The sequence below is a fragment of the Phacochoerus africanus genome, chromosome 3 (genome assembly GCF_016906955.1).
Source record: "Phacochoerus africanus isolate WHEZ1 chromosome 3, ROS_Pafr_v1, whole genome shotgun sequence".
NCBI classification, from domain to species: Eukaryota; Metazoa; Chordata; class Mammalia; order Artiodactyla; family Suidae; genus Phacochoerus; species Phacochoerus africanus.
The window spans coordinates 166,883,424-166,907,166 of record NC_062546.1 but is presented as its reverse complement, the minus strand read 5'-3'; the positions used below and the strand labels follow the sequence as shown (position 1 = coordinate 166,907,166).

At 41.7% G+C, this 23,743-nt stretch overlaps 2 protein-coding genes across 2 annotated transcripts in view; one reads left to right on the top strand and one right to left on the bottom strand.

Annotated features, from left to right (window-relative positions):
- Positions 1–8,522, bottom strand: part of LOC125123409 (MOB-like protein phocein) — a 43,725-nt gene extending 35,203 nt beyond the window's left edge. Inside the window, exons 1-4 of the mRNA XM_047773152.1 lie at positions 8,267–8,522; positions 7,580–7,744; positions 6,547–6,636; positions 6,221–6,469 (exon numbers count right to left, since the gene is read on the bottom strand). Coding sequence (XP_047629108.1) covers positions 6,419–6,469; positions 6,547–6,636; positions 7,580–7,744; positions 8,267–8,269 — 309 coding nt within the window. The 5' untranslated portion in view covers positions 8,270–8,522 and the 3' untranslated portion in view covers positions 6,221–6,418. Of the gene's footprint in view, positions 6,470–6,546; positions 6,637–7,579; positions 7,745–8,266 lie in introns of the transcript that reaches the window.
- A 244-nt stretch (positions 8,523–8,766) lies between these two features.
- HSPD1 (heat shock protein family D (Hsp60) member 1) lies at positions 8,767–22,419 on the top strand. The gene is made up of 12 exons (XM_047773149.1): positions 8,767–8,919; positions 9,825–10,000; positions 11,060–11,312; positions 13,592–13,674; positions 14,423–14,518; positions 15,050–15,143; positions 16,073–16,241; positions 19,358–19,457; positions 20,131–20,376; positions 21,048–21,222; positions 21,515–21,693; positions 21,798–22,419. Exons 2-12 carry the CDS (start codon positions 9,827–9,829, stop codon positions 21,948–21,950), a joined length of 1,722 nt encoding a protein of 573 aa, XP_047629105.1. The 5' UTR covers positions 8,767–8,919; positions 9,825–9,826; the 3' UTR covers positions 21,951–22,419.
- Positions 22,420–23,743: the final 1,324 nt, after the last annotated feature.

Genomic DNA, 23,743 nt, shown 5'->3' with positions numbered 1-23,743 from the left:
TCACTGCAATGGCTTGGGTTGTTGCTGCAGTGTAGGTTCAGTCCCTGGCCCAGGAACTTCCACACGCTGCAGGCATGACCAAAAATAAAAAATTAATAAACTAAGAGAGGTTATAGATTTGTCAAATGTCACAAAACAAGTGCATAAGCAATACAGGATCCAGAGCCTAGGTTTGATTGGGCTCTCACATACAGACTGCTTTAGGGCAGAGGGAAGCATTTCCTTGTTCACATTAAGTTTCAAACTCAGTTTTGGTTTGGGTGCAGAGAAAACAGCACTCAACATGCTGGATGAGGCAGGACTTGATATCACACTGGAGAGCAGGTTGGTAGTTTTTACTGAGAAGCTTAAAAATACAACTGTGATGATCATTGTACAACTATAAGTGTAATAAATTCACTGAGTAATATAAAAATTTTTTTAAAAAGACAAAAAAAAATGCTCTCAACCAAGTAAGTACATTGTTGAAAGAGTACAGGGAAGAACTGTACTGCATATCAAGCATCATACTTAAATATCCAAAAGTTTGTGTTTACATTGAAAAAAATGCGATGGAATAGAGAAATCAATGGAACAGACTATAAAACCTAGGAGTATGTTTACAAATTTATGGAGTTCCCTAATGGCTCAGTGCATTAAGGATGTGGTGTTGTCACTGCTGTGGTTGATGCTGTGTGCAGATTTGATCCCTGGCCCAGGAACTTGTGCATGCCGCAGTGAAGCCAAAAATAAAAATAAAAAATAAAATAAAATAAATTTGAAAAATTTTTAAAAAAAATTTAGGAGTTCCTGTCATGGCGCAGTGGAAACAAATCCAACTAGGAACCATGAGGTTGTGAGTTTGATCCCTGGCCTCGCTCAGTGTGTTAAGGATCCATGTTGCCGTGAGCTGTGGTGTAGGTTGCAGATGTGGCTCAGATCTTGAGTTGCTGTGGCATAGGCCAGCAGCTGTAGCTCTGATTAGACCCCTAGCCTGGGAACCTCCATATGCCTCGAGTGCTGCCCTTAAAAGACAAAAAAAAAAAGACAAAAAAAAAGTATGATAATGGTGACATCTCAAAACTTGGGGACAGTGGTGGTAGGAAAGAAGGGATAATCCAATAATGTTGACAAGATAATCATTGGTTAAAAAAAAGTCAGACACATAGACTAAAATTATGGATCAATGAATTACATTTTCAAAAGAAAAAAAGTACTAGAATGAGATTTGACTAGCGACAAACTAAAACTGCACATCAAATTAAGAAACACATGCGACAAGTTCATACCTTTATTATATAAAATCTTGTGATCCATGTTGGTGGGAAAGCAAAATGGTATGGCCACTATGGAAAATAGTATGGAGGATCCTCAAAAAGTTAAAAATAAAATGACCATAGTTCTATTCAGCAATCCCACCTCTGGGTATATATCTTAAAGAACTGAAATCAGAATCTCTAAGAGATATAACACTTCCCGTTACTTGCAGCACTATTCACAATAGCCAGAATGTGGAAGCCTAAATGTCCATCTACTGGTTGAATGGCAAAACATGGTATACACATACAATGCAATACTATTCAGCCTTAAAAAGGCAATCCTTCAGTATTTGTCAACATAAACCTTGAAGACATTATGCTAAGTCAAATAAGGTGATCATAGGAAAATATACTGCATTCCACTTATATGAGGTATCTAAAATAGTCAAATTCATAGAAGCAGAGAGTAGAATGGTTGCTGCCAGAGACCGGGGGAAGGGGAAAATGGAGAGTTGCTAATCAATGGGCCTTAAGTTTTAGCTAAGCAAGACTAAAACTAGGTCACTGTGCCTATAGTTAACAATATATAGTTAACAATCTTATAACATACACTTGAAAATCTATTAAGAAAGTATATCTTGGAGCTCCCATCATAGCTCAGTGGTTAACAGACCCAGCTAGGATCCATGAGGACACAGGTTTGATCCCCAGCCTCACTCAGTGGGTTAAGGATCTGGTGTTGCCATGAGCTGTGGTGGAGGTTGCAGATGCATCTCGGATCCTGTGTTGTTGTGGCTGTGGCGTAGGCCGGCAGTTACAGCTCAGATTTGAACCCTAGCCTGGAAACTTCCATATGCCATGGGTGCAGCCCTAAAAAACAAAAAAACAAAAACAAAAACAAAAAAACAAAACAAAAAAAAACCCAAAGGTGTATCTCATGCTAAGTGTTCTTTTTTTTTTTTTTCCCATCACCCCACAGCATACGTAGTTTCTAGGACAGGGATCAGATCTGTTGCAACCTATGCCACAGCTGGGGCAACACCAGATCCTTTAACCCTCTGTGCTGGCCAAAGATTGAACCAGAAACAATGCCAATCCCATTGTGCCACAGCAGGAACTCCTTCATGCTAAGTGTTCTTACCACAATAAAATAAAAATAAAAATAAATATACAATACAAACTTTTAAAATAAGAACTTTGTGGAAAGCATACACTTTCTGAATAGAGGGAAAATCATAATTTTATTTATTTATTGGTCTTTTTATTTTCAGGGCTGCACCTGAGGCACATGGAGGTTCCCAGGCCGGGGGTCCAATTGGAGCTATGGCCAGAGTCACAGCAACGTAGGATCGGGAGTTTTCAACCTACACCACAGCTCACAGCTACATCATACCCTTAACCTGCTGAGTGAGGCCAGAGATTGAACCTGCATCCTAATGAATGCTAGTTGGGTTTGCTAACCGCTGAGCCACGACAGGAACGCCGTAATTTTAATAATGGGAATATTTATAAACGTAATAGTTTCCTGGTAATTTTAATTTTATTCTCAATTTCTAAAACTTTTGTAGAAGGCAGACTTAAAAAAAAAAACTTTTGAGTTCAATTCCAACCTGTGACTTAAAATTTATGCCACCTTGCCCAAGTTACCTCTCCACGCATCTTTCACCTATGACGCAAATCTTTGCCTCACAGGGTTGCTATGATTGCAGTTAAGCAAGATTATATATTAAGTGCCTAGAGCAGTGTCTGGCAAGCACCCAAAAATACTACCATGAAAATTCTAGTTAGAATTTTACCTATCTTTACCTTTCTTTTTCTGTTGAACAAAAGATAGTTGACAACATGCTTTTCTAAAACATGGTTCCACACCCATAAAACTCTTATTTTTGGTCCAGATTCTCTTAAGTATTAATTCGCAAATAATCTCACCATCTAAATTTTTTTCCTTAGCAATTCTGCTTGAGAAGCATCACAGGACTGTACTGTGGTACAAAAAGAATTCTCTCACCCTTCTGATTTAACAGGTTACAGATGGAGTCCTGAAATTTTATCAAGTAATGCCACGGATGAACCAAGGTTTGTAAACTGTCATCTTAGATCTCAAAACTCATTTGTTTGGGTCTTGGGAAAACATAATCAGAATTAATGGGAAGGCCATAGCCTTTGGACCGGATTCCTAAGAGTGATTTACTAGCCAGATGGCCTTGAACAAGTTTCTTCATCTCCTCTGTGCCACTTTTCTCATTGGTAAAGCAGAAGGAAGTCTGCTTACAAGGTTATGACTTGTAAGGCACATTAGCCCTACCTAGGGCATAGTAGGAAATTGATCACCTACTTGGGTTTTGTAAAAATAAAGCCCCTAGGAGTTTCCGTCATGGCACAGTGGTTGACGAATCCGACTAGGAACCATGAGGTTGTAGGTTCGATCCCTGGCCTTGATCCGTGGGTTAAGGATCTGGCATTGCTGTGAGCTGTGGTGTAGGTCGAAGAAGTGGCTCGGATCCTGCGTTGCTATGGCCCTGGTGTAGGCCAGTGGCTACAGCTCTGATTAGACCCTAACCTGGGAACCTCCATATGCCTCAGGAGCAGCCCTAGAAAAGGCAAAAAGACAATAAACAAACAAACAAGTAAAGCTTCTAACCTCAATTCTTTCATCTAAATATAACAAAAACCCCCACATGCCAAATGGCACTACCATATACATAAACACACATACCACACATATGACTTTACTGATGGGGACATGATCAAAAATTGAGACCATTATTTCATACTACTTAAAAAATGTCATTTAAAGAAACAGCAACAACAACAAAAAAGACAAAAAAAAAAGGTAGGCGTTCCCGTCATGGTGCAGTGGTTAATGAATCCGACTAGGAACCATGAGGTTGCGGGTTCGGTCCCTGCCCTTGCTCAGTGGGTTAACGATCCGGCGTTGCCTTGAGCTGTGGTGTAGGTTGCAGACGCAGACGCAGACTCGGCTCGGATCCTGCGTTGCTGTGGCTCTGGCGTAGGCCGGTGGCTACAGCTCCGATTGGACCCCTAGCCTGGGAACCTCCATATGCCGTGGGAGCGGCCCAAGAAATAGCAACAACAACAACAAAAAAACCCAAAGAGACCAAAAAAAAAAAAAATGTCATTAGAGTTCCATTCCTTAAGATAAATATGGATTGTGATCATAGACTAGCTTATCAACAACTGGAACTGGAAAACGACTGCCACGGGAGAAAATAGGTGGTAGGTGAGAGTTTAGAGGTTGTTAATCTAACTTCTGGTGTAGGGTTGTTTGGGTTCGTCTTTTTGTTTTTTTTTTTTTTTTGCTTTTTAGGGCTGCACACATGGCACATGGAAGGTCCCAGGCTAGGGATCAAATTTGAGCTGCAGCTGCTGGCCTATGCCACGCCCACAGCAACTCCAGATCTGAGCTGCATGTGCAACCTATGCTGCAGCTCACAGCAAATGCTGGATCCTTAGCCCACTGAACAAGGCCAGGAATTGAACCCACACCCTCATGGATACTAGTTGGGTTGTTCCTGATGAACTTCAAAAGGAACTTCCTGGGTTCAAATCTTAATTCTCTCTGGCGGCTGTAGCTAATTTCCCAGTTATGTGACTCAATTGCCTGTTAAATTCAACCAACTCTAGGCTAGATAGCTACTAATTGCCACTTTTAGGTACCTCCTCCCCCAACATCACATTATCTCCAGAACTGAAAGTGTATCAAGTGTTTAGGATTAGCCAACAATGTAGCAGAGGCCATAACCTAGCTTTGCCACTTTTTAATCTTTTCAGGGCTGCACCCTGGCATTGGAGGTTCCTATGCTATGGGTCCAATCCGAGCTGCATCTGCTGGCTGACACAACTCACTGCAAAGCCAGATCCTTAACCCACTGAGTGAGGCCAAGGATCGAACCACATCCTCATGGATGCTAGTCAGGTTTGTTAACCTCTGCGCCATGACAGAAACTCCTAGCTTTGCCACCCCTTTTGGCCTTTAACCCCTGTGCCTCACCTTCCTAACCTAAAGGATATGAATTATAGCTCAATGTTGCTGAAATAGTAAGTTAACTGAAATACCCAAAGTATCTACAACCCATTCCTGAAGTGACAGCCATAAATACCATCACACAACACCTAGCCTAGCATGTAGAAGGCACTCAGGCAGTGTTAGCTATCATACTCTGCTTCAGATTTTCCTCCCAACCCCGCCATAGCTATGCAGAAGTTTCCAGGCCAGGGCTCTAACAGTCACATTAGAGACCTAAGCCACAGCAGTGAGAATGCTGAATCCTTAACCAGAGAACTCCTGCCTTGAATTTCTTGCTAAGTGAATCATATAACATTATTGTTTTAAAAACTGGAAAGCTTAAAAAAGTTTTTCAAAACAAAGACATATGACACCAGATTTCATAGAACTACACTTAAATGTTATGCATCAAGTCAGAATGGTCTGCTTGTCTTGGAGTTCCCACTGTGGCTCCTGGTTAAGAACCTAACATGGTGTCCATGAAGACGTGGGTTCAATCCCTGGCCTAGCTAAATGGGCTAAGGATCCAGTGTTGCCACAAGCTGAGATGTGGGTTGCAGATGCAGCTTGAATCACTGCTGTGGCATAGGCCAGCAGCTGCAGCTCCAATTTGACCCCTAGCCTGAAGAAACAATGTTGCTATCTGTATTTACTTGGCGGTGGGATCTGGGGAACCGGGTGGGGTAGTGGAATCTTTCCAGCTAAAGACTGAACCTGCACCACAGAAGAGACCCACAATGCTACAGTGTCAAAGCCTTAACCTGCTGCACCAGAGAACTCCTTTCTTACAATATGTGTGTAAATCCGTGGCTTTGTATCAGCATTACATATTTAACAAAGCTAAACTGAACATGAAAACTGAAAACCTTGCTTCCCAAAATTCTGATGTTAAAGAAAAAGAAAAAACAACCCAGAAACGGAGAACCCTAAAAACCATTTTAAGTCACTAAAAACATTCATTTATATATTTTTATTTGTAAATGTCTACATCGGTACAGTGAAACTAAATTTTAGAAACACTGGATGTCATCAGTTTGGATATCATTAGTTTATTATAAAAGACAGACATGGAAATTATTTACATGATGAAAAGATCTCAGAACTTCAGTGGAATGGGGCAGCTTCATGTGATGCCATTAGACAGTGACTTATTTCAGTCTACGTATTTTCCAAGAATGTCACCATCTCTAAATAAGAAATAATCCTGCAAACAGAGAAACCATTAATTAAGAAAACTAACAGCGTAATACTTAACTTGTTAAAATTATTAAGTTTACACACCTTGTCATCCAGAACTACTTTGGTGCCTCCATATTCTGGCAGAAGAACTTTATCTCCAACTTTGACACTAACTGGTTGAATCTCTCCACCCTTAAGAAAATAAGGATATTTATTAGCAAAGACATCTAGTTGACCACACTTAACTTTTATGAATCAATTATGCTCACTAAAATCGTTAAAAAAAGGACTTGGTGCCCAAGTGATATAATTTATACAATCACAGTTTTCCACTCAAACATACTCCTTTAGTAGAGTCATACTTTAAATAATGCACACGCAATGGCTTAAACCTGATTTCAGTGTAAAAGTACAAACAGTCATACCGAGAAAACGAAGCTTTTTAATTGTTAAACATTAACATAACCTCTCAACTATGCACAGTCAACCACTTTTTAAACCATCATGCACAATGATCGTTTAACTTCTTACAACGTACAAAAACTTGAGTTTCCTGACTTTGAAACATACACTTCTTTTGTGATTCAAATTCCTTTCCTTCAAAGCAGATTTTGGGAGAGGGATTGAAGCTGAGCACCAAAGGCTTCCTATTCCTAACTCCGAAACAGCTCCTTGCTAGAACTTTCTTAGAGGTAAGTGGAACACTTCAATTAACATAGTTGACCCCAAGAGGCATGTATTGTGAATTCTAGCTGACACTTCTAGAGGTCTGAGATCTAACCCTCAACTTGAGAATGGCTAGGCTAATCCAGCCAATTTCCTTTATATGCCAACTAAAGTAGAAGGTGATTAAAGAATAAGGACAATTTCAATGCGTTAGAGATTAAACCCAGAGCTCAAATTTCCCCTCAAGTCCGAAAGAGCCCCCACAGGTTATCTTTACCCATAACTATGCCTATTGATCTTAACAGGCTGGAACTCTTCCTTCATCACATAAAATAAGCGATTTTACTTCATACACCCACTAAATAATAATCATTAAAATAAGTTATATAAAAAGGCTACTCTTAATAATCATTAAGGACTCCTCCCCTATATTTTACATAAAAATTAATTCCATTTTAGTCCTGTTTACCTTTCCTTTAGAGCCTGATCCAACAGCTACTACGGTTGCTTGCAATACTTTTCCTTGAGATTTTTCTGGAAGCATAATGCCTCCTTTGGTTACCGTTTCAGCTGCACTTCTTTCAACTAATACTCGATCAAAGAGAGGAAGAAACTTTCTAAATGCTTGTCCTGCCTGCAGAAAAAAAAAATATTAGACAATGCCAACATTGAGTCTATTAACTCAAAGTAAATACTTCTGAATCTTCAGCTCTGCGTTCTGAGTTTAATTTCCCATTCCCTGGGTCTGTCAGGGTCGTCGTAGCACCTCTGGTCAATATCCAGAGGAACTTAAGGGCAACCTCAGATTACTCCAAGGTCAAGTATCCTCCGTCCTCGGATTTTTCTGGAAACTGCCGGCAAACATTTTAGTCCCTTTGTCTGAAGACATTCTTTTTCCACAATTACACACCCATTAATGCCGCGCAGAAGTGGATCGGCCGCCGCGTGTGCATCCGGATTCCCGCCCCCTGACCACACGCTGTCTCACACGCGCGTGCAAATAACCGAAAGCATAGGGAAAAGGTCGGTGGGGCCTCGCTTCTCCAGGATTCGGGTGGGGACCGGTCCCTGATTGACCCCTACCCTGCCTGCTAGGCCCCAAAGAAATAGTCCGTGCGCCCCAGGCTCGCGGGTCCCCAGCCCAAGCGGGACTCACCATGACCCCGACCACCGCAGCTGCTAGCCTGCTCTCACGCCGCCGCAAGGAAAGACCTGCAGTACTGCCCTCCGTCCACGTGAACTCGGGAAAAGGCCGCCGAGAGCGCAGGCGCGCTCGCCCCCGCCCCCGGCCCCTCCCTGCTAGAGGGGGCGGCCGCACCCGCGCGCGCCGCGATTCGTCTCTTGGGATCTGCGCAGGTCACTGACGCGCGGACCCGGAGGCGGAAGAAAAGACGAGCTTTTTCTAGGCTTTTCTAGGCCGCCGGGCGAGGTGAAAATACTAGCCCTTTGCCCCCCTCCCGGAAATGACGCGCTGTGACCCTTGACCCACACAGAGCACGGCCCTCCCCGGAAAGTTCTGGAACGGCGCGCAGCCCGGGAACTAGCCTAACTCGGCCAGGGAGGGTTGAGTCCGCCGGCCTGGACCAGCGCGGGCGGGGAGGGGCGGGACTGGCGCCAGGCGCGTGCAGATTGCAGGGCCCGAGCGGACGGGAAGAGGGCGGGAGCCGCCCGCACGCGCTCTGCGGAGGGGCGGGGGGAACGGCGGAGGGAGGAGACACGGGCTCATTGCCGTGTGCGCCTTGCACTCTGTCCCTCACTCGCCTCCGACGGTCCGTCTCGCTGCCCGCACGCCGTGCCGCTGCCCCGCAGGTACGCGGCCGTCCCGCGCCGCCTCAACTCATGCGCCTCGGACCCCGGAGACGTCCTTCGACTGCTGCCCCGAGAGGGCTGGCGGCAAGAGCCAGAGCTTCCCCACACGGCGCTGCAGGCCCAGGCCCGCTGCGCCAGGCCTCGTGGGTCCTTGCAGGGGCCCATCACGTGCGGTGTGGATAGCTCGCCCGGGCAGGACGCAGCAGGGAGGGCTTGTCCCGGAGTTAGTGTGTAATCGGTGGAGTGTTATTCACATGGTTCCTCCGGTGCAATCCGCTTCTGGCCGGGTGTGGGGGTTCCCTGGAGGGTGGTCGCAGCCCATGGCAACGGCCTGTGACCCTGCGGCCAGCTGGGGTGCCGCGCCTCCAACTCTGACCTTGCTGGGGCGTCCTGATGGGAAGACACGTGGGGCCACGCGGAGTGGGCCTGGCCGCCGCCCCCAGTTTCGCGGCTTTGCCTGCTGCAATGATACAGTAGCCCCGAGTGGATACATGAAGAACCGTTTTAATAAGGATATTTGCACTGTCAGTATTTTTTACTCCCCTGGTCATTCGGGTCACCTCGTTTTTCGGGAGACGATCGGCGCGGTTTTGCTCTCAAGGCCACTTTAGCGGTGAAAGGTTAACTCGTTTTTCAGCGTCAAGAGTTGGTGGCCATGGGGAAGATGGATGTGCTTTTTGCTAGTGCTGTAGGTCAGGCTTGGGGCGGCCTCTTAAAGCTTGCGCCAGTAGCGGGTGTTCTGAGGCTGTGGTGTGTTCCCAAGCCCTGGTGTCTAGGCTGGCAGAGGTGAAGTCAGCTCAGCTCACTTCTGGCATTTATTCTGTTTCACGATGGTCATGTTTGTGTTGTAACACACCAGGGGTAGTGCTAATATTGTACTGACGATCTGCTTGTTTCTCCCCCAGAAATGCTTCGATTACCCGCAGTTCTTCGCCAGATTAGGCCGGTGTCCAGGGCACTGGCTCCTCATCTCACTCGGGCTTATGCCAAAGATGTAAAATTTGGTGCAGATGCTCGAGCCTTAATGCTTCAAGGTGTAGATCTTTTAGCGGATGCTGTAGCCGTTACTATGGGGCCAAAGGTACCAGTATTCTTATTTTGTTAACTTACAGTATCAGTTTTGTTGATGGCAAGAGCCACGCCAAGATACTCAACAGTGCTTTGGTATCCAAAACTACTGCTGCCACATTTGCCAAACTATTTTGTACAATGTGTGATGTAATCGGATGGTAACTTGTAGCTCAAGATGGATTGTTAAACTCGAGGTGGAATGAATCTCACTTTCTTGCTTGAGTTAAATTTTGGATCCTTTCTCAGTAGTTAGTACCAAGTATACAGGGAAAAATGTTAGTCCACAATGCCTTAAGTATGTGCTTGTAGTTACTAGTTTTACTTGATGTTTTCATGCTATCCCTTCTGTTCCAAAGCATATTTAAAGTTTTAAGTCTAGTTTAACAAGTGATTGATGAGTGAGGGGGTAATGAGTAATTTCAAAAAAGTTTTTTTTTTTTTTTTTGGTCTTTTTAGGGCCAAACCCTCGACATGTGGAATTTCCCAGGCTAGGGGGTCAAATTGGGGCTGCATCTGCAACCTACACCACACCTTTGGGCAACGCCAGATCCTTAACCCACTGAGTGAGGCAAGGGATCAAACCTGGGTTCTCATGGATACTGGTTGGGTTCGTTAGCACTGAGCCACCAAGGGAACCCCTGAAAAAGCCTTTTTGAGGATCCTTCAAGGTAGAGTGATGCTTCAAAAGTAAGTTTTCACGTTACTGTTGTAGGTAGTAGGCACTGGACTAAACTTGAGTTTAAATTATGTGAAGATTTTTCTATAATTTCATTATCTGCCAATTGGTATTGGTTTATTTTGTTTTCTTTTTATAAAATGATATCTTTTTTTTTTTTCAGTTTTTATCTCCTGTAACAGCTAATCCAAGGTTTTGCACTTCAAAACAGAGGTCATTTTATCTGTAAACTAAGAACGGTGATGAACTTGCTCTTAAGGTTCATGATGTAGATCTGATAAATGTCAGGTGTTGCATTGAGGCTTTCAAGTAATTGTCTATTATAAGAACTGCTCCTTTTATGTACTTAAGAGTGTGAATCTGTCACATTTTTTTTTTTCTCTGCAATTACAGGGAAGGACCGTGATAATTGAACAGAGTTGGGGCAGTCCCAAAGTGACAAAAGATGGTGTGACTGTTGCAAAGTCCATTGACTTAAAAGATAAATATAAAAATATTGGCGCTAAACTTGTGCAAGATGTTGCTAATAACACAAACGAAGAGGCTGGGGATGGCACCACTACTGCTACTGTATTGGCACGCTCTATTGCCAAGGAAGGCTTCGAGAAGATTAGCAAAGGTGCTAATCCAGTGGAAATCAGGAGAGGTAGGGAATGTCTGTTATTACCACAGTGTTTTGAACTGTCCGTTGAATTAGAAAGTTTATTCTTATTTTTCCTCTCACCTGAAAAATCATTTAAAAACCTTAAAAAAATCACAGAGTAGTGATCAAATTCCTTTGTGGTGGCCTAGGTATCAAAGAGGGAAATGTGACTAAGATGTTCCCTTTTGTCCAGACATCCATTCCTGTGTCATTGTCCCCTATCTTCTTTCTCCCCTAAACCAACAGTTTATTGGAAGTTATGCCATGTACTGTTTACCTTGGAAATAGTAACTTTAATGGGGTTTAGAGCAAAGAGAAAATACAGTTTGATGTTTTACTGCATTTGTATGGAAATTAGGATTAAATGAGAGATCAAGTTACCTAAGATGTCAGAATGGAGTTTTCCTTGTTTTTTGTGCCTGTGGCATGTGGAAGTTCTTGGGCTGGAGTCACACCTCTCCACAGCAGTTACAGTCCCTGATTGGATCCTCAACCCACTGAGCCACCACGGAACTCCTAGAGTTTTTGTTTGGCTTTTTTTCAAAAGGCCACACTGGCAGCATATGAAAGTTCCCAGGTTAGGGGTCGGATTGGAGCTGCAGCTGCTGGCCACAGCCACAGCAATGCCGGATCCTCATCCCACTGAGTGAGGCCAGGGATCAAACCCATATCCTCGTGGGTACTAGTCCGGTCGTTACCACTGAGCCACAACAAGAACGCCTTTGTTTGGTTTTTTTAGCTGTTTTTCTTATTTAACAGCACATACTATGTTATTGGTTTGTATTTTGTTTATTATTGCTTGTTTGGGGGAGCAAGGCCACAATTTAAAGGTTTGTTCCTTAACAGAATTGCTGTATGTTTATGGGGTGTGTTATACAAATTAGGAGGCAAACTAGGAGAATAAAAAGGATGCTTTTATTCTATTAGAACTTCTCATGTGGCAGAGCGGGTTAAGCATCTGGCATTGCCACAGCACAAGAACTGGCATCTCAGGTGTCTGATACTTCATAATTTCATGTATTTCAGGGTTTAAGATCTGAATGAATGTGTTGCATTAAAAGCAGGTTGAGGAGGAGTTCCCGTCGTGGCACAGTGGTTAACGAATCCGACTAGGAACCATGAGGTTGCGGGTTCCATCCCTAGCCTTGCTCAGCGGGTTAAGGATCTGACGTTGCCATGAGCTGTGGTGTATGTAGGTTGCAGATGCGGCTCGGATCCCACGTTGCTGTGGCTGTGGTGTAGGCTGATGACTACAGCTCTGATTAGCCTGGGAACCTCCATGTGCCGCAGGAGCGGCCCAAGAAATGGCAAAAAAGACCCCCAAAAAAAAGCAGGTTGAGGAGCTCCTGCTGTGGTGCATCGAGATCTTCAGCCTCTTGGAAGTGCTGGGACATGGGTGCAGTCCCTGGCCTGGCACGGTAGGTTAAGGATCCAGCGTAGCCACAGCTGTAGCCTAAGTTCAAGGCTGCAGATCAGATCTGGGACCTGATGCCTGACCCAGAAGCTCCATATGCTGCAGGGCAGCCAAAAAAAGCAGTCTGACTGGGAGTTCCCATTATGGCTGAGCAGGACCTGACATCTCCTTAAGGATACAGGTTTCATCCCTCAATGGGTTAAGAATCCTGAGGATTCAGTGTTACGCTGTGGCGCAGGCCCTAGATACAGCTGGAGTTCTACCCCTAGCCTGGAAACTTCCGTATGTCTCAGGCGAAGCCCTAAAAAGGGGGTGGGGGTGGGTAGGCTAGCACTACTCTAAACTGAACAAATGGGGCTCTCAAATCCATATTGTGGTGGTGTTGAATGGTTTGTATTTTGTTTTGGCTTTGCCTACAGCATATTTAAGTTTCCAGGCCAGAGATTAAACCTATGCTCTTACAGTGCTGCAGTGACAATGCCAAATCCTTAACCTGCTATGCTATAGGAGAACTGCCAAAAGATGTTTTGTCGTAATTATATATTGAATGAGAAAGTTTCAGACAATTGAGGGGAAATGTTTTGGATGACCCTGTTAGAAATAGGTAACGTGGTTAGATTGATGCTGAGATTCTTAAAGTGTACACCCTGGTTTGTTTTTAATGCAATTTCAAAATAATTTTGGGCCTTGTGGGACTTTATTAAAGCTTTTGTTTAAATGCATGCCATCCAGTGTCATGTGATTAGGAAAAGTACTGGTATAGAAGCAGTGGATAAGTGTTAAGGAATTGAAACATTTAAAATGAATCCAGTTTTACTTGACAAGGAGCCAGGAGAGAAAAAGTAGTGTCGTATTTTTCTTGAACCAGGTGTGATGTTAGCTGTTGATGCTGTAATTGCTGAACTTAAGAAGCAGTCTAAACCTGTGACAACCCCTGAAGAGATTGCCCAGGTACAGATTTTTTATAATTTTTTTTTAGTAAAATGGTTTTATTCTGTCGTTATACACCAATGTCAGAGTAATAGCATTACCCAAATATCAGTATTGGAAGCATTTTTGTTACTGCTGAAGCATATGAAAGTTAATGCGGTGACCGTAATTTCAGTCCTAATGGGTTGTCACTTTTCTTCAATATGACTCTGAATAAAAACTCACTTGTGGAGTTTTCCCTCAGGGCTTATCAGGTTAGGGATCTGGTATTGTCACAGTTGTAGCTCTGGTTGCAGCTGTGACACGGCTTTGATCCCTGGCCTAGGAACTTCTACATGCAATGGTTGAGGCCAGAAAACCTCATTTGTATGTATGCAAAGTTGCATAATTTTTGTTGTCTTCTAATATTACCACGATATTAGAAGGGAAAGATTGTCAAAGGGAAAAAAATAATGGGGTCAGCCTTTTTTGTTTGTTTGTTTTCTGTATTTGTTTAAAAGAAGAGCGTGTTATATTTTTTGCTATGTATTTTTTGAAAATATGGTCGCCAAATCATGAGTTAAAGAAAATGGAAACAGGACCAGTATTTCATAAGAATTACTTACTATGCCATAAAATTCCCCTTCTCTTATTTCACCACCACCATCACCTTCCCTCTAGCTTCCCACAAAGGATTTATCAATTTGGAGGTTACTTAGAAGAGAGAGAGGAGTTGATTTAGCACACTAGCCTTACCTTTTAATTTGAAAGAGTAATTTAATTATTTCAGGTTGCTACAATTTCTGCAAATGGAGACAAAGAAATTGGCAACATCATTTCTGATGCAATGAAGAAGGTTGGAAGAAAGGGCGTTATCACAGTAAAGGCAAGTGTTTTTTTGTTTGTTTTTAATTTTTTATTATAGTTGAGTTACACTATTCTGTCAATTACTGCAGTAGGCAAATGTATTTCTTTTTTTAAGGTTTTTTTCTTTATAGTTGATTTACAGTGGGCAAGTGTTTTTAATGATGGGTTGGAATGAGGTGTCTGATAAAGAAATCTGCGTTTTACAAATACAATAATTTGATCTATATGTGTTTCCAAAAGTATATTCTGTTTCATTCCTTTATGTGTAAGATCAACACCTGTAAATATGTTTTGTGTGAATTTTTAACTTTTGCCTTTGGGAGTAAATGCATCCTGACTTAAATGATACTGCTTTCTAGCTATAAAAATTAGTTCAAATACACATTCTTGAGAGTTTTGCAGAAAAGGAGTTGGATGCCATGGGGGTATTGTGTATTCCTACCTGGATACCATATGAGAAGTGAGGTCTATTTATTAATTGGTCTGTAATTGCAGTCTTTGTGTTTCTTTAATGAAATTCATGTAAGAAATTTCTTTTAACGTTTCATAGGACGGAAAAACACTGAATGATGAATTAGAAATTATCGAAGGCATGAAGTTTGATAGAGGTTATATTTCTCCATACTTTATTAATACATCAAAAGGTAAGAGCAAATAGGTAACTGATTTTTCTTTCATAGTTTGCTATGTCCAACCTGGAGACCTTAGTGATTGTCATATTGCAAAAATAAACTCATGGAGGAGTTCTGGTCGTGGCACGGCAGAGACAAATCCTACTAGGAACTGTGAGGTTTCAGGTTTGATCCCTGGCGTCACTCAGTGGGTTGTGGATCCAGCATTGCCGTGAGCTGTGGTGTAGGCCAGCAGCTGTAGCTCCAATGAGACCCCTAGCCCGGGAACCTCCATATGCTACAGGTGCAGCTCTAAGAAAAAGACAACAGACAAAAAATAAATAAACTCGTGGCGCTCCCATTGTGGCTCAGTGGGTTAAGGATCCAGTGTTGCCTTGAGCTGTGGTGTAGGTTGCACACGCAGCTTGGATCCTGTGTTGCTGTGGCTGTGGTGTACGCCGGCTGCTACAGCTCCGATTTGACCCCTAGCTTGGGAATCTCCATGTGCCGCGGGAGCATAAAAGGCAAAAAGACAAAAAACGAACAAAAACAAATTCATATGTTCCAAAAGTTCATATATGAAAAATGAAAGAGGAAAATCACAGACTTATCAATCACTTTTAAAGTGTATTGGGGGGAGTTCCCTTTGGTGCAGCAGAAGTGAATCTGACTAGAATTCCATGAGGATGTGGGTTCAATCCCTGGCCTCGCTCAGTGAGTCGGGGATCTGGCATTGCCCTGTGGTGTAGGTTGCACATGTGGCTCGGATCCTACAGTTGCTATGGTTGTGGCTATAGCCAGTAGCTGCAGCTTCAGTTCGACCCCTAGCCTGGGAACTTAATATGCTGTGGGTGTGGCCCTACAAAGCTAAATAAATAAAGTGTATTGGGACTTTGGTTTAGAGCTTTTTTCATTTAAATAAATCACAGTCATTTTCAAGATAAATTTCTTCGTTTTTGCAGGTCAGAAATGTGAATTCCAAGATGCCTATGTTTTATTGAGTGAAAAGAAAATTTCTAGTGTCCAGTCCATTGTTCCTGCTCTTGAAATTGCCAATGCTCACCGTAAGCCCTTGGTCATAATTGCTGAAGATGTTGATGGAGAAGCTTTAAGTACACTTGTTTTGAATAGGTAATCAGCAGTGGTATTTGGTGTACATTTCTGTATGAAAGATAATTATTTTTATTGATGTTTGAGATCTCCATTGATGTACCTCCACATTGAGCCACTTAGGTTTATATAATATTGATGTGGTTCATAAACCATTGCTCCAGTTATGATTCTCTTTTTTGAATGGGATCCCAGAGTCTAATTAGGGCCATAATGGTGGCATGTGGAGGTTCCCAGGTTAGGGGTCCAGTAGAAGCTCTAGTTGCCAGCCTATACCAATTTTTTATTTAAAAATTTTTATTAATTTTTTTTTCTTTTTAGGGCCTCAACTGAGGCATATGGAAGTTCCAGGGTAGAGGTAGGTAGTTATAGCTGCTGGCCTGCACCGCAACCACAGCAGCACCAGATCCTGTAACCCATTGAATGAGGCCAGGGATCAAATTCGCATCCTTGTGGATACAAGTTGGGCTCTTTTTAATGATTTTTATTTTTTCATCATAGCTGGTTTAGAGTGTTCTGTCAATTTTCTACTGTATAGCAAGGTGACCCAGTCACACCATACATATACACTCTTTTCTTCACATTGTCATGCTCCATCATAAGTACAAGTTGGGTTATTGGACCTGAACTCCTAATTTTGAAATCTGTAGTGTGATGTATTACCTTCTACTTTGTGACAGGTGATGTTAATGCTGAATGTTAGAGCATTATTAAAATTCATATTCTTGATCTCAGAGCTAAGGTGTATCAGAAGTGAAATTCTCTTGTTTTATTATAATAAGAATATACAAATAAAATAGCAGGTACATATTAGAAAATTGTATGTTTTGACCTGATGTGAGTTTACCTATTCTGGAATGTTTATAGTCTGGATTTGCTTTTGGGGTTGCAAAAAAGCCCTAGAGATTGTGGGATTTGAAGGTAAAATGTAAAGGAAAAAAAAAATTGGTCTAAAAAGTTTTCATTGATCTTAGTGTAATACAAGGAACTATATTTAATATCTTGTGATAAAATATAATGGCAAAGAATATTTAAAAGGTTATATGTATAGAAAAGAATTGAATCATTTTGCTATATAGCGGAAATTAACTGATTTTTATTGAGCCCATTAACAATAAAAATCGACCAATTCTGTTTTAAAGTTTGTGTGGGAGTTCCTGTTGTGACTCAACAGGTGACTAGTATCCATGAAGGTGGAGGTTAGATCCTTGGCCTCCCTCAGTGGATTAAGCATTCAGCAGTGCTGCAAGCTTCAGCACAGGTCACAGAGGTGGCTTGGATCTGGCATTTTGTGGCTGTGGTGTAAGCCAGCAGCTGCAGCTCTAATCACCAACTCCTAACCCAGGAACTTCCATATGCCACAGGTGCTGCCCTTAAAAAAAAGTTAGTATATCCCTTCCATTTTCATAGTCTGGTATCAAATGAGCATGTTTTAAACTCTATATTAAGTATTCATTACCTGATAAAAATTTAGGTAAGGAGTTCTCTTTGTGGCTCAGCAGAATCAAACCCAGCTAGTATCCATGAGGATGCAGGTTCGATCCCTGGCTTAGTGGGTGAAGGATCCAGTGTTGCCATGAGCTGCAGTGTAGGTCAAAGATATGGTTTGGATACTGCGTTGCTCTGGTGGTGGCGTGGGCCAGCAGCTGTAGCTCCAGTTTGACCCCTAGCCTAGGAACTTCCATATGCCCAGGTGTGGCCCTAAAAAAAGCAAAAAAAAAAAAAGGCATGCTTAATGCTATTTTCAGCAGTATTTACATTTATAAAAATGAAACATTGTTTGCTTAAATTGTATGTCACTGTTTTATAATATAAGTGGAGCATAAAACCTTTAAAAATTCCAAGTAACTGTTGTGTTCCTAAAACTTATAGCTCAAAAAAAAAAAAAAGGAAAAACTGCTCAAACTTGATTAACAACTCAGTTTCTAATACTAAATGGAACTTACGGGATAAGGGTAAATTCTGATAGCTGACCCCCAAATTTATTCATTTTCCTATTTATTTTGTTTGATTAGGGCCGCACCTGAGGCATGTGGAGGTTCCCAGGCTAGTGGTCAAATCAAAACTATGGCTGCTGGCCTACGCCACAGCCAAAGCAATGCCAGATCAAAGCTGCGTCTGTAGCTCATACCACAGCTCATTGCAACGCTGAATCCTTAACCCACTGAGTGAGGCCAGGAATCGAACCTGCATCCTTATGGCTACTAATCAGATTCATTTCTCCTGAGCCACAATGGGAACTCCAAATGACCCCCTCAATTTATTATGTAGTAATTCTGATTTTGTCTATAAAGTAGTTACCCATTGTTCTGATTTTTGTGTTTTATTTTTGGTGTTCTGGTTTTTATTTTTATATTTATGTTATATATTTTTTATTTTATATTTATATACTATTATTATATTGTTTTTTAAGGCCGGATGTGTGGCAGATGGAAGTTCTCAGGCTAGGAGTCAAATCAAAGCTGAAGCTGCTGGCCACAACTCACTGAGCAAGGCCAGGGAGAACCTGCATCCTCATGAATACAGTGGGTTCTTTACCGCTGAGCCACAATGGAACTCCTGTCACTAATTGACATGTTTTCAACTGGAATGTGAGATCAGTTTATTAGGAAGGTAAGCAGATACTGCCAAATATGACTAATTGGAAAAATGCCTTTTCCTCGAGTTCGCATTGTGGCACAGCAGAAATGAATCTGACTAGGAACCATGAGGTTGCAGGTTTGATCCCTGGCATTGCTCGGTGGGTTAAGGATCTGGTGTTGCTGTGAGCTGTGGTGTAGGTTGCAGATGCAGCTCGGATATGGTGTTGCTGTGGCTGTGGCATAGATTGGCAGCAATAGCTCTGGTTGGACCCCTAGCCTGAGAACCTCCATATAGTGTGGGTGCGGCCCTAAAAGGACAAAAAGACCTAAAAAAATGCCTTTTCCTGTCTCAATTTGACCAGAAGTTGAGTTGCTAGGAAACCACAAAAAAAAGTTTCCTAAGTAACCTTAGTGGTCAGAACTTAGAGAAATAGATGTGCCTTTTTATAAAATTTTAATTTTAATTTTTAAATTAGAAAATTTAAAGCTTATTAAAATTTAAGTTTTAATAAAACTTAATTTAAACTTTAAATATTTTTAATAACTTCTTAACAGGTTGAAAGTTGGTCTTCAGGTTGTAGCAGTCAAAGCTCCAGGTTTTGGTGACAATAGAAAGAACCAACTTAAAGACATGGCCATTGCTACTGGTGGTGCAGTAAGTAAAATGTGATTTGGGCTCACTGAATGTTATTTATACATCTAGGTCTGAAATTTATAGGTAGATTCACATTTTCACAAGTAGGTACTACCATCTAAACTATTTATTCTGTGTTTCTTTTGGATGTTTGGGAGGCGGAGTTTGGTTAAATAGTACTAAGATCTCTCTCTTTAACTTATCATGAGTCTGGCCCAAGGATGGGCTTATTGACTAACTTGCTTTCAAGAATGCAGTAGAAAAGACTAGGAGTTAAAAAGTTTTAGGCCTATGGTCTAGTCTTGGTTCAATCAAAAGTATGGCCTTAGGTGAGTTTTCTGAGTTCACACTTTTCTCAATTAAAGCTAATAATTAGAGGATTAAGTGAGAAGTTGAAAATGTAATGAAAGACTATGTTCAAATTTTGTCTGGACTAGCTATGGTCTTGAAATACCACATTTCAAAGAAAAAAGTATTAGATGTTTCTCTCATCAAAATACCTACATGATGTATCATTAACAAACTTGGGCGTTGCTCTGGCTGTGGCATAGGCCAGCAGCTGTAGCTGTGATTCAACCCCTAGCCTGGGAACTCCCATATGCTGTGGGTATAGCCCTAAAAAGACAAACAAACAAACTTGGTATAATGAAAAAATTAATCTGTAATAATTCATTGTTTTAAAATGATTTTATAGGTATTTGGAGAAGAAGGACTGACCCTAAATCTTGAAGATGTTCAGCCTCATGACTTAGGGAAAGTTGGAGAGGTCATTGTGACCAAAGATGATGCCATGCTCTTGAAAGGAAAAGGTGACAAGGCTCAAATTGAAAAGCGTATTCAAGAAATCATTGAGCAGTTAGATGTCACAACTAGTGAATATGAAAAGGAAAAACTGAATGAACGTCTGGCAAAACTCTCAGATGGTGTAGCTGTGCTGAAGGTAAGATTCATTGTAAATAAGCCTCTTGGTTTCTGAACCCAAGAATGATTCTGTGATATTCCCTAGTGGTGCCATGTAACCAAAATAATTTAGGGAATCAACTTCCTTGTGGAGATAGTTGATTATATAGACTTTACTGAAACATTGCCTTTATAAAACAGAATTGAACTTGTAGTGGGGGTGTTGTGTAGGAAAAGATGTTTTGTGAATGATCAGTCTGGAGTCTGACTTTGGTGTGTACTATTTTCTATTAGCTGTTTAGTCATGAAGTTATTTCTAACAAATGGGCAACTTCATGAAAATTGCTTTTTTTTTTTTTTTGTCTTTTGTCTTTTTGTTGTTGTTGTTGTTGCTATTTCTTGGGCCGCTCCCACGGCATATGGAGGTTCCCAGGCTAGGGGTCGAATCGGAGCTGTAGCCACCGGCCTACGCCAGAGCCACAGCAACATGGGATCCGCGTCTGCAACCTACACCACAGCTCACGGCAACGCCGGATCGTTAACCCACTGAGCAAGGGCAGGGACCGAACCCGCAACCTCATGGTTCCTAGTTGGATTCGTTAACCACTGTGCCACGACGACGGGAACTCCGAAAATTGCTTTTTAATGGCTTGGCAGTCAGCATCTAGAATGGGAGAAGCCATATAACTGGAATTCTTTTTTAATCTTTAGGTTGGTGGGACAAGTGATGTTGAAGTGAATGAAAAGAAAGACAGGGTTACAGATGCCCTGAATGCGACAAGAGCTGCTGTTGAAGAAGGCATCGTTCTGGGAGGGGGCTGTGCCTTGCTTCGGTGCATTCCAGCCTTGGAGTCAATAACTCCAGCTAATGAAGATCAAAAAATTGGTAAAAAGTTGCCTTAGAATGAGTTTATTTGCAGCCCAATTTTAGTCTTTCTTCTATCAGAATTAATTTTTGCTGCTTATTAAATGGAACAAGAAGTCAAAAAGCAGTTTCCAGAATAACAAAAGTAGAATAGTATTTGATGTTTGAGAGATCTCTCAGGGGGAATGATTTGACCTGGTATTTTTTTTTTTTTCCAATTGGAATTTTCCTATATCAGTACTCTGATAAGAATTATGCTGTAATATTTAAAAAGGAAAAATGAAATAAATTTGCTAAAATTCATCTTTTTTAGGCTTAGAAATTATTAAAAAAGCACTCAAAATTCCTGCAATGACCATTGCTAAGAATGCAGGTGTTGAAGGATCATTGATAGTTGAGAAAATTTTGCAGAGTTCTCCAGAAGTTGGTTATGATGCTATGCTTGGAGATTTTGTGAACATGGTGGAAAAAGGCATCATTGATCCAACTAAGGTAAAGAGTTGATCAAAGTCTGAAAATACTTTCAACAACTCTTCATTAAGTCTTGTTCATTTTTTATTAAAGAAAAATAATACTTTATCAAACTTTTTCCCTAGGTTGTAAGAACTGCATTACTGGATGCTGCTGGAGTGGCCTCTCTTTTAACTACAGCAGAAGTTGTAGTCACAGAAATTCCTAAAGAAGAGAAGGATCCTGGAATGGGTGGAATGGGAGGAATGGGAGGTGGTATGGGAGGTGGCATGTTCTAATCCTAGATAGTGTTTTAACATTACTGATGAACTGTGAGAGGAAGCCCAAGGCGGCGTTCCTCACCAATAACTTCAAGAGAGGTGCAGTTGAAGGAGATGACTGAAGAAAAGGCTGGCTGACGTTTATGAAAATCGCTATAACCATCAGTTACTGATTTCAGTTGACGACATAGAATGGTTTACTGCTGTCATTGTCCATGCCTACAGATAATTTATTTTGTATTTTTGAATAAAGACATTTGTACATTCCTGATAAATGAGTACAAGAGCCATGTACCAATGTACTGCTTTCAGCTTAAATCACTGAGGCATTTTTACTACTATTCTGTTAAAATCAGGATTTTAGTGCTTGCCATCACCAGATGAGAAGTTAAGCAGCCTTTCTGTGGAGAGTAAGAATAATTGTGTACAGAGTAGAGAAATATCCAATTATGTGACCTTTGTGTAATAAAAATTGTTTTAAAGTTAATTGTGTTAGCCATTCTATGATCTAGACAATGAGAAATGAACCCCAGTTGAAGAGGCAGGGGTGGGGTTTGGCACAAGTGTGTAGAACATTATTCTACCTGTAGTAGTCTTGTTTTTCTTTGCTGCAGACAAGGTCGCATTACTACATTGGTAATGAGAGTTTTTTTCTAGACCCACCTGCAGCATACGTTAGTTCTGGGCTAGGAGTCGAATTAGAGCTGTAATTGCCAGCCTATTCCATGGCCACAGGGTTTGTGATGTGAGTGTATTTCAGAATAAGGGAGATGTATGCCATTCGAACTGGATGGATAGTGGGGAAAGTGTCCATAACTTGATACACACACCCCAGTTATCGCCTTTATTTCTTTAGATCTTGAGCGTAAAAAAAACAAATATTGGGATTCCCTGCCGTTGGAAAAGTGGGTTAAGAATCCAGCTACAGTGGCTCAGGTTGCTGTGGAATCAAGGGTTTGGGTTAAAACACTTGACATCTCAGTGTACTTGGTCTTTATTACATAATGCAGCATATAAGTGACAAAGTAGCTGTACGTGCATGTTAGGGACAGATACTAATTTGCAAGATAGAACATTGCTTTCTAGATTTACTGCACTATAAAATTGAAGGACAAGTTCTGGTGCAACAGCTAGTGTTTTCCTAAACCTGTGACAAGAATGTAGTCTTGGAGCTATACAATCTGCATCTGCTTATTAGGAAGGAACTCCAGTCTCTTGCTCAGTTTATTCCTGGGGTTGCTACTAAGAGGTCTGTTGTAAACTAGGCATTGAGGCAAGAGTTCTTGCTTTCCTTATCATGAATGGTTTGGACAGAAATATAATGAAAACGTGTATTCCAGATCAAAAGCCAACATCACTTAAGTTGCTGCTGTGGCACAATGGGATTGGTGGTTTTGGGGGTGCTGGGATGCAGACTCAATCCCCAGCCTGACACAGTGGGTTATGGATCTGGCATTGCTGCAGCTGTGACTTAGTTTGTTGCAACTGCAGCTCAGCGGATCTGGTTCCTGGCCCCGGAACTCCATGTACCACAGGGCAGCCAAAAAAAAATAAGAGCCTGTCTGTCACTTGTCATTTGAAATCCAGCACCTAGAAATAACTTTGCTTATTTTGTTGTTTTTTTGGTTTCCTCTCTTTTCTTTGCTTTTTAGGGCTGCACCTGCGGCATGTGGAGGTTCCCAGGCTAGGGGTCAAATCGGAGCTACAGCTGCTGGCCTATACCACAACCATAGCAACTCAGGATCCAAGCCGCATCTGCGACCTACACCAGAACTCACGGCAACAACGGATCCTTTAGCCCAATGAGGGAG

Bases quoted from the DNA above. Each gene is read 5' to 3' on its own strand.
- HSPD1 (XM_047773149.1), top strand. From the start codon at position 9,827: ATGCTTCGATTACCCGCAGTTCTTCGCCAGATTAGGCCGGTGTCCAGG. The intron at 10,001-11,059 runs GTACCAGTATTC...CTGCAATTACAG, and splicing joins CCGTTACTATGGGGCCAAAG to GGAAGGACCGTGATAATTGA. The intron at 11,313-13,591 runs GTAGGGAATGTC...TTCTTGAACCAG, and splicing joins TCCAGTGGAAATCAGGAGAG to GTGTGATGTTAGCTGTTGAT.